The 10,511-nt window shown below is 53.4% G+C and overlaps 1 protein-coding gene across 3 annotated transcripts in view; it reads left to right on the plus strand.

The window, feature by feature from the left end:
- The window catches only part of CCDC92B (coiled-coil domain containing 92B), a 29,629-nt gene extending 20,235 nt beyond the window's left edge, over window positions 1-9,394 (plus strand). For 2 of the 3 annotated variants that reach the window (XM_053568971.1, XM_053568973.1), the window contains one exon: window positions 5,613-6,348. In XM_053568971.1, coding sequence (XP_053424946.1) covers window positions 5,613-6,202 — 590 coding nt within the window. In that variant the 3' untranslated portion in view covers window positions 6,203-6,348. Of the gene's footprint in view, window positions 1-5,612 lie in introns of all 3 variants that reach the window. The other variant, XM_053568970.1, reaches the window with a different exon arrangement.
- Window positions 9,395-10,511: the final 1,117 nt, after the last annotated feature.

Genomic DNA, 10,511 nt, shown 5'->3' on the forward strand with positions numbered 1-10,511 from the left:
GTAAGTTTTAGAGATCTAAACAGTATTATACTGCACACTTAAAAATAGTTATGATTGACCAGGCATGCTGGTTCATGCCTATAATCCGAGCATTTTGGGAGGCCAAGTTGGGAGAATTGATTGAGGCCAGGAGTTCAAGACGAGCCTGAGCAAAACGAGACCCTGTCTCTACAAAGAAAGAAAAGTTAACTACAGGCACACACCTGTGGTCCCAACTATTCAGGAGACTGAGGCATGAGGATCACTTGAGCCTAGGAGTTTGAGATTATAGTGAGCTCTGATGATACCACTGCACTCTACCTGGGGCAACAGAGGCCCCATCTTAAAGAAAGGTTACAATGACAGATTTTGTTATGTGTTTTACCACAATTCAGTTTTTTTACATAGTGAGGAGAGAAGAGGATTGGATTGTTGAGTTTTTTTTTTTTTTTTTTTGAGACAGAGTTTCACTATGCCACCCTTGGTAGAGTGCCATGGTATCACAGCTCATGGCAACCTCCAACTCTTGGGCGCAAGTGATTTCTCTTGCCTCAGCCTCCCAAGTAGCTGGGACTATAGGTGCCCGCCACAACGCCTGGCTATTTTTTTCTTGCAGTTGCTATTGTCGTTTAGCGGGCCCTGGCCAGGTTCGAACCCGCCAGCCTTGGTGTACGTGGCCAACGCTGTAACCACTGTGCTACGGCTGCAGAACTGATTGTTGAGATCTTAATCACCAGCTTATGAGATCTCTGGGAACTTGAATTGGGTGTTACCCATAACCTCTAGAGTCCAGGGTACCTTACCTAACTTAGAGGATTTAGTAACTGCTTAGTTAAAAATGAATCACAGAGGCTGGGCTCACAGTGGCTCACGCCTGTAATCCTAGCACTTGGGAGGCCAAGGCGGGTGGATTGCCTGACCTAGAGCAAGACCCCATCTCTAAAAATAGCTGGGTGTTGCAGCAGCACAGGTAGTCCCAGCTACATGGGAGGCTGAGGCAAGAGAATCACTTGAGCCCAAGAGTTTGAGGTTGCTGTGAGCTATGATGCTGTGGCACTCTACCGAGGGCAACAAACTGAGACTCCATCTCAAAAAAATACATAAATAAAAATGAATCACAAGGGTGGCGCCTGTGGCTCAGTGAGTAGGGCGCCGGCCCCATATGCCGAGGGTGGTGGGTTCAAACCCAGCCCCGGCCAAACTGCAACAAAAAAATAGCTGGGCGTTGTGGCGGGTGCCTGTAGTCCCAGCTACTCGGGAGGCTGAGGCAAGAGAATCGCGTAAGCCCAAGAGTTAGAGGTTGCTGTGAGCCGTGTGACGCCACGGCACTCTACCCAAGGACGGTACAGTGAGACTCTGTCTCTACAAAAAAAAAAAAAAAAAATGAATCACAAAAATAATCTTTCTTGGCCAGAGGAGTCCCTAACAATGAACTCCCTCGGCCTAGCATGGTGGTTCATGCCTATAATCCTAGCACTCTGGGAGGCTGAGGTGGGGGGATTGCTTGAGCTCAGGAATTCAAGACCAGCCTGAGAAAGAAGAGTAAAACCCCATCTCTATTAAAAATAAAAATAAAAAATAATTAGCCAGGGGGCGGCACCTGTGGCTCAGTTGGTAGGGCGCTGGCCCCATATACCGAGGGGGCTTCAAACCCAGCCCTGGCCAAACTGCAACAAAAAAAATAGCAGGGCGTTGTGGTGGGCGCCTGTAGTCCCAGCTACTCGGGAGGCTGAGACAAGAGAATCGCCTAAGCCCATGAGTTGGAGGTTGCTGTTTGCTGTGTGGCGCCACGGCACTCTACCAAGAGCGATAAAGTGCGACTCTATCTCTACAAAAAAAATTAATAATAATAATAATAAATAATTAGCCAGGTGTAGTGGCACATGATTGTAGTCCCAGCTACTTAGGAGGCTGAGGCAAGAGGATCACTTGAGCCCAGGACTTTGAGGTTGCTGTGAGCTAGACTCATGCCATGTCACTCTACCCAGGGTAACAGAGTGAGACTTTGAAAAAAAAAAGACTCCCTCTATACTGATGTGCTGCTTATAGATGGAAAGTATATGACCAAGAGTTGGGGAAAGGAAAGACTGGAAGTTTAAGCTAAAATGTTAAGAGACCTACAGATTGCTTTATGTATTCATGCATGAAGATCAGCTAGGGATCATCTAAACCAGTGGTTCTCAACCTTTCTAATGCTGTGGCCCTTTAATACAGCTGATCTAAACACTAATGGACTTGGACTAATTCCGCCCACTTCTTTGGATGTAACCACGAGCAACCTCATAGTGCCTAGGTGCTTGGAGAAGGGCAGCACACATCCCAGACACCACAAGGACAGTTCTGTGACAATAGCAGCTTTCACCCCACCTACTTTCTTTCCTCTGAAAGGGCATTTGGAGTTATCTGAGCTCAAACCATGCCCCAGTGTCCTAGTTTGTATGTATGTAAATATGTATGTTATCTATTTATTGAGACAGAGTCTTGCTCTATTGCTCCAGGTAGAGTGCAGTGGAATCATCATAGTTCATTACAACCTCAAACTCCTGGGCTCAAATGATCCTCCTGCCTCAGCCTCCCAAGTAGTGGTGACTACAGGCATGCACCATGACTCTCAGATAATTTTTCTTTTCTTTTTTTTGTTTGAGACAGAGTCTCAAGCTGTTGGCCTAGGTAGAGCACTGTGGTGTCATAGCTCACAGCAACCTCTAACTCTTGGGCTCAAGTGATCACTTGCCTCCATTTTTCTTTTTTCTTTTTTGTAGAGACAGTCTCACTATACTGCCCTCGGGCAGAGTGCCGTGGTGTCACACGGCTCACAGCAACCTCTAACTCTTGGGCTTACGCAATTCTCTTGCCTCAGCCTCCCGAGCAGCTGGGACTTCAGGTGCCCGCCACAACACCTAGCTATTTTTTTGTTGCAGTTTGGCCGGGGCTGGGTTTGAACCCGCCACCCTCGGCATATGGGGCCGGTGCCCTACTCACTGAGCCACAGGCGCCGCCCTTTTTTTTTTTTTTTTGTAGAGACAGAGTTTCACTTTATGGCCCTAGGTAGAGTGCCATGGCATCACACAGCTCACAGCAACCTCCAACTCCTGGGCTTAAGCGATTCTCTTGCCTCAGCCTCCCAAGTAGCTGGGACAACAGGCGCCCGCCACAACACCCGGCTATTTTTTTGTTGCAGTTTGGCCGGGGCCGGGTTTGAACCCACCACCCTCGGTATATGGGGCCGGCACCTTACCGACTGAGCCACAGGTGCCACCCCATTTTTCTATTTTTAGTAGAAACAGAGTCTTGCTTTTGCTCAGGCTGGTCTTGAACTGGTGAGCTCAGGCAATCCACCCGCCTGGGCCTCCCAGAGTGCTAGGATTACAGGCGTGAGCCACTGTGCCTGTCCCTAATTTTTCTGTTTTTCTGTTTTTCTTTTGAGACAGAGCCTCAAGCTGTCGCCCTGGGTAGAGTGCTGTGGCATCATAGCTCACAGCAACCTCCAACTCCTGGTCTCAAGCGATTCTCCTGCCTCTGCCTCACAAGTAGCTGGGACTACAGGCGCCTGGCCGGCCACAAGGCCCAGCTATTTTTTTTGGTTGCAGCCATCATTGTTGTTTGGTGGGCCCGGGCTGGATTCGAAACTGCCAGCTCAGGTGTATGTGGCTGGTGCCTTAGCTGCTTGAGCCACAGGCGTCGAGACAATTTTTCCGTTTTTCTTTTTTTTTTGTAGAGACAGAGTCTCACTTTATGGCCCTCGGTAGAGTGCCGTGGCCTCACACAGCTCACAGCAACCTCCAACTCCTGGGCTTAAGCAATTCTCTTGCCTCAGCCTCCCAAGCAGCTGGGACTACAGGCGCCCGCCACAACGCCCGGCTATTTTTTTGTTGCAGTTCGGCAGGGGCCGGGTTTGAACCCGCCACCCTCGGTATATGGGGCCAGCACCTTACAGACTGAGCCACAGGTGCCGCCCAATTTTTCTGTTTTTCATAGAGACAGGGTATCACTCTTGCTCAGGCTGGTCTCCCACTCCTGAGCTCAATGCTAGGATTACATGCACCAGCCAGCGCACTAGGGCATGTTTTTTGTACTCTCTCTCAATGAACTAGAGAACTCTCATTGTCCTCCTAGTTCTTGGTGATGTCCCTTCCAGGATCACCTTTTGCCACTTGCAGCTACCTATGTCACATGTACCACATCCCAGGATATGGTCCTGCTGAGATGGAGCTTATGATCCAGAAACAGGGGTCCTCAACTCCGGCTATACATTAGAATTACCTGGGAAGACTGAAGGAATGCTAGTTCCCAGGTCCAACCCCAAAGATTCTGATTCAATTGGTCTTTGGTGGGGCCCAGGAAACAGTATTTTTTAAAGCTCTCTGTGTATATCCAGTGTATATACAGGGTTGAAACCTGCTCAGTGGCAAAGGGCAAGCAATAAACAAAAAATTACAAAACGTGATAAATGTTCTATGAAAGTGGCTTTGTGCCGGTAGCACCGTGGTTACGGCGCCAGCCACATACACCAAGGCTCGCAGGTTCAAACCCAACCCCAGCCAGCTAAACAACAATGACAACTGCAACAAAAAATAGCTGGGGGTTGTGGCAGATGCCTGTGGTCTCAGCTACTTGGGAGGCTGAGGCAAGAGTATCACTTGAGCCCAAGAGTTGGAGATTGCTGTGAGCTATGACCCCAGGGCTCTCTACTGAGGGCAACATAGTGAGACTCTGTCTCAAAAAAACCAACTCTCTCGGGCGGCGCCTGTGGCTCAGTCGGTAAGGCACCGGCCCCATATACGGAGGGTGGCGGGTTCAAACCCGGCCCCGGCCAAACTGCAACCAAAAAATAGCCGGGCGTTGTGGCGGGCACCTGTAGTCCTAGCTACTTGGGAGGCTGAGGCAAGGGAATTGCTTAAGCCCAGGAGTTGGAGGTTGCTGTGAGCTGTGTGAGGCCACGGCACTCTACCGAGGGCCATAAAGTGAGACTCTGTCTCTACAAAAAAAAAACAAACCAACTCTCTCAGTCCCTTGCTGTTGGCATGGCTTTCTGCCAGCTGCTTCTACACAAGCTGTTCTCTCTGTCTGGCACATCCTCCTCTTGCTCTTCACTACTTAACTCCTACTTATCTTCAGATCTAGCCCACTGCCTCTTCTGCCGGGGAAGCATCCCCTGATTGGATCACAACCTCCAGTTACAGTTATAGCATCAATTGACTTCTTCCCCAGCACATGTCACAGTTGCAACCTCACATTCATTTGTGATTATTTACTATATCTTTCCCACTAGGCTGGGACGTTTTATTATCCACCAATGCATTTATTATCCAAGGCATAGTAGCACAGTGCATAGTCAGGGGTCAGCAAATTTTTGTTGAATAAAGGGTCAGGACAGGGTCTGCTTTTACGCTGAACCCGTTAGAACTAGAGAGATCAGGCAGAGGGTAGGAGAGGTGAAAGGGCCCTGAGGAAGAACAAGTAAGGCCCAGCGCAGCCGAAGCGTGGGCACCGAGAGGGAGCGCAGTAGACGTGTAGGTGGCGGGGTGGGGAGGGGAGGACTTTGCTGAAGGGTCCGCTGAGCTGTGCGAATTCTGTTCTAAGCCAGGCAGACCATCACCTCGCGCCTCTCTCTCTCTCTCTCTCCTTTCTAGAGGAGGCGTCGCGGGAGCTGGAGAGCAAGTGCCGAGCACTGGAGTCGCAGCTGGCGGCGCGGGCCGCGGCCAACGCGGAGCTGCGGCGGGAGGTGGCGCAGCGAGAGGCGCTGGTGTCTGCGCTGCGCTGCAGCCTGCGCACCGAGGAGCGCCGCTTCCTGGAAGAGCTGCGTCGCCGCAGCCACCGCGCCACGGTGCTGGGCACCGAGCTGCAGAAGCACACCGAAGCAGCCGCCTACCTCTCCTGTCAGCTGCACGCGGCGCGCCAGAGACTGCAGGCCCCGCGCGCAGGCCCGGGCGCCGCCGCCGAGCCCCGACCCCGCCGGCGCTCACAGCGAGCCCGCCGCCCGCCCGCCGAGGCCGCGGCCAAGGGCCCGGGCCGGGACTGGGCCGCCTGGGACCGCGCGGCCTGCGCCCTGGACGACGTCGACCCCATGCCCGACCCCGCGCTCTTCCTCTACGCCCGGAGGCCCCCGCGGCCTGGCAGCCGCAGCCTGCGCCAGCCGCCTCCCCAGGACCCCCCAGACCAAGCCGGCCCGCAGCCCGCGTCCTGCCAGAGTCCGCCTCCAGCTCCCGGGGACTCAGAATAGGCGGGGAGGCGGCTGGGGGCCGTGAGAAGAAGGCCGTCTGGGGCCCGGCTAGGGACGCACTCCGGCCCCACAGGCAGGTCCCGGGGGCGGGGGGCAGCCGCCCCTCCTCCAGGAAAAAGGCCGAGACGGCCCCAGCGCCCCCACCCGCCCCCGCCGACCCCCGCCTTTTGCATTTCCCGGCGTTTCCGAAGCTTGGAGCTCTCCCCTCCAGCGAGGGAGCTCCTCTGCGGGGCTGAGCTATTGCATCTGTTTTGTGGAGAGGACTCGCATTACCGATCCTTATCTGATCCCCACTCTGCCGCCAGGAGGGGAAAGAGTAGGGGTCACTCCCCACCCTGGGAAAGCTGACAATCCTTAGGCGGAGGGAAAAGGCTGGACTGGCCTACCGAAAGGAACGCAGAGTGGTCCTTGGCACCCCGAGGCCTTCCAGCTTCCCTCTTCCCTAGCCCCGCACGGACGCCCTTCCCGCGGAGTCGTCTTCCTCCGAGGACAGGCTCAGCTAGGGAACGGTCCTTTTACTGGAAAGCCGTGTCCCCCTACCCCTATCCTGCCGATAGGTCTTTGCAGGTGAGCACGGAACACTTTAGAAGACACGTCCTCCCAGAGCTCCTGGTGGGGAAAGGCGGCCTGACGGAAATTTAACTTTTGGAAGATAGCATTTCATAGACCCTTAGGATTCCAGGAGGGGTTTGGTGGCAGAACCTGGTCTGTTGTTGTCGCTGGCTCAGTTCTTCCTGTGTCTACCACACTCCGTTGTAGTGCGGGAGACTAGAAGTGTTGGGGAGGTGAGGCGGGTCAGGCTTGTGAAGGGCAGAAACTGCCTTTCCCTCAGGGGGTAGCTGGGAGTCAGGAAGCCGCCCCAGGAGTTTTCCTAAGGCTGTTTATTGGTGCTAATCTTGCCCAGTTTCCTAATCATCTGGTTGTATCCAGAGGTGGGAAGAAAGAGGACCTGGCACCTTGGAAGTGGCAGCTATTGACAGAAGTTTGGGTTTTCTGGGGGTTAAAGTTAGGTTTGTCCCCAACCTGGGCCCCGTCCAGGGATGCCCCAAGCCTGTTATAATCTCACAGTGGTGGAGTGTTCTGTGTCCTCTCTAGATTGGAGAGAGGTAACATGGAAAGGGGGACACCCCACCTCCTAAGTCCCTTTCTCCCCACCTCCCTTCCCACTACCGAAGGCAGGAGGTGCAGTTTCTTTTAGGCTCGCTGCCCTCCCCACCAAGGAAAGAAACACAACCCGGAGAGCCGCCATGCCATTTCCCCTGTGTTGGTCAAGTCCTAAGTGCCTGTGAGGTCTAGGGGCTGGCAGGGAGGAGGGAGTGGGGAAAGGAGAGGACTTTACCCCACCCCCAGCCACCCCTGCCCTGGCTGAGGCCACACATTCTATGTGTCACCCGGGTCTGGGAGGCAGAGTCAAGCTCTAGGGATGAGGACCTCTTCTCCCATTACAGCCCCCATAAAGAAGAGGTGGAAATCCCCAATCATGTCCTGTCTCACTCCCTAAGTTAGAGGGAGCAGGAAATTGGCAAGACACACAAACTAGGGAGCATACTTCCAGCCCCATTAGACATGCAGCCCCCTCCCAGCTGACCCCACTCAGGACTGCCGAGACCACTGAGCAATAACCAGGCCTGGTCTGGGGTGTCCAGCTCCTGGCGTTCAGCTGGCTGAGATGGGGGCACCCTTGGGACAGATAGTGCTCTCCAGTCTTAACTTGGGCCATGATAGTGGCCTGGGGTCCTTTCTCTGACTGCCCCTGCCTCTACCCCACATCATCTGGCTGTGCCTGTATCATCTCTGTCCCTCCAGAGCGTGTGTGACTCACAACCCCTATTCTGTCACCCTCCTTCTCAGAACCTGTCTGTGTGGGGAAGCCTCACTCCTCTCCCCTGGAAGTGCCCAAGGAACTGTGGGAGAGGGGGAAAAGTCTCCAGAGGAGCCCAGCCCTTATCTCTCACAACCACACTTTTGGGGTGAACGGGGTGACTGTTGTGTTGATTCTTCTGCAGAGAGGGTGAAATACTTTATCTGCCACCTACCCACTGAAAGCCATAGCTCTGTCCGCCTGGCCTCCCCCCAGCTCAATAGCAATAGCCCTCCTCCCCCTTCCCTCCTGGGTACCCAGGGAGTGCAGCCAGAGACCCCACTACACCCCAGCCCAGGGAGCCTTGGGTGACCTACCTGCCTCCCAATTCCTTTCCCTCTTCTAGCAATCAGAGATAATGACACTTAATTGTTTGTGGGGCGCTTGCAGATCACCTAGATGAAAGTTCTGAGTGCTGGGGTGGCTGACTCACTGTGTCACAGCCAAGGTGACGGGGGCGTCTGGGAAAGGAAATAAGGCAACCTGGGGGAAGGGCCCAGCCAGATACAGGGTTCCAAATTTAATGGGAATTCCTCTTCCCTCACCTTCTCCCAGAAATAATGAATCCCGCACCCTCTTGCTCCGAGTTTGGAACAAGAACCCTCGGGGCAGCAAGATGGGACTTAGGAGCTAGAGCCGGCCTCAGATGCCCAAAACTCCTCAGCCTCAGGGCCTGAGAGAAGCCCCACCCTCCTGGACCTGGCCTGAGGGGCCAAAGGAAAGCCTTCCTCTCCCTGCCCATAGAGTGTCTGGGTGACTAAGAAGGGAAAGGTTTGTTTTTTCTCTTCTCTGCTCCAGGAATACCTGTGGGAGAGTGTAGACAGGGACTCTCAGTGTCCCTTGGGGGAGCTCCTGCCACACCCCAAGTGTGGGCAGGTCCAGGAAGCAGAACTGCAAGTGGGGACCTCTCCCTGACCCGGAAGTCAGCCAGGGACCATGGGGAATGCAGTGTGAGGTTCTGTACCCTTGCCCCCACATCTTACCCACCGTAACCTGAAGACCAGGGCCAGAATGGGTTAGCCTTTCCCCACGCAAGCAGCAGAATAGAGTCCTCCCTGGTGGAAAGGAAGGAGGCCAAGAGAGGGTGCAGTGGCATCTCCTGAGTGTGATGAGGAGAGCCAGGGTCTCTATGCACCCACTTGGGGACCTGCTGGCCTTCAATGGAGGAAACACCTAGCAGGAGCCCCAGGCGCAGGGCAGAGGGTTCCTGCTCTAAAATCTCTGTTGGCTGTGCTTTTTAATCCAATGCTTTTCAGAGTTACTCACCCACAGAAATAGAGCTCTGTGCTTTAGGGGTGACTGTCATATGCCTTATTCTTAATAAAATCTCTAAAAACCATGCAAGTCAGATCTCTTGCTGTGGGTACTCTGTCCCTCTGCACCTTTGTTCCCATAGGAATGGGGAGAGGATGTTGAGATAGAAGACTGAGACTGGGAGCTGAGACTCTGGAATTGCCCATTATCCTGGCCCGAAGGAATCCTGGGTTCTGGCAACTTTGGCCATGCTTGTTCCCACTCCCCTCTGATCCAACTGCATTCTTGGAGAAGAGACTTATTTATTTTTTTTTTTCTTTTTGAGACAGTCTCACTTAGTCACCCTTAAGGTAGAGTGACTTAGCTCACAGCAACCTCAGCCTCTTGGGTTGAAGTAGTGATTCTGTTGCCTCAGCCTCTCAAGTAGATGGGATTATAGACACCCGCCACAACGCCTGGCTGTTTTTTGTTTTTTTTTGCAGTTTTTGGCTGGGGCTGGGCTTGAACCGGCCGGCGCCCTACTCCTTTGAGCCACAGGCAACGCCCTGTTTTGTTTTGTTTTGTCTTTTGTAGAGACAGAGTCTCACTTTATGGCCCTCGGTAGAGTGCCGTGGCCTCACACAGCTCACAGTAACCTCCAACTCCTGGGCTTAAGCGATTCTCTTGCCTCAGCCTCCCAAGTAGCTGGGACTACAGGCTGTTTTGTTTTTTTATATGTAGAGACAGGGTCTCACTCTGGCTCAGGCTGGTCTCGAACCACCTGCCTCAGCCTCCCAAGTGCTGGGATTACAGCCATGAACCACCACACCGGCGTTGTTTTTTTTTTTTTTTTTGTTTTGAGACAGAGTCTCAAGTTGTCATCCTGGGTACAAGACCATGGTATCATAGCTCATGGCTCAAGCCAGCCTCTTGCCTCAGTTTTTCTATTTTTAGTAGAGATGGGGGGGTCTCACTTTTGCTCAGTCTGGTCTGGAACTGGTGAGTTCAAGCAATCCACCCTCCTCGGCCTCCCAGAGTGCTAGGATTACAGGCGTGAGCCACCACACCTGGTGGAAGAACCTTATTCTGATCTTCCACTAACGAAGGTGGGTTATCCTGGGACTGCAGCTTCCAGGAGCTCAGCACATCCAGCACCTACAAGAACTTAAATTCATGTTTTCAGGGTGGCGGACATAGCTCAGTGGGTAGGGCACT

This window comes from Nycticebus coucang, chromosome 18 (assembly GCF_027406575.1).
Source record: "Nycticebus coucang isolate mNycCou1 chromosome 18, mNycCou1.pri, whole genome shotgun sequence".
Classification (NCBI taxonomy): Eukaryota; Metazoa; Chordata; class Mammalia; order Primates; family Lorisidae; genus Nycticebus; species Nycticebus coucang.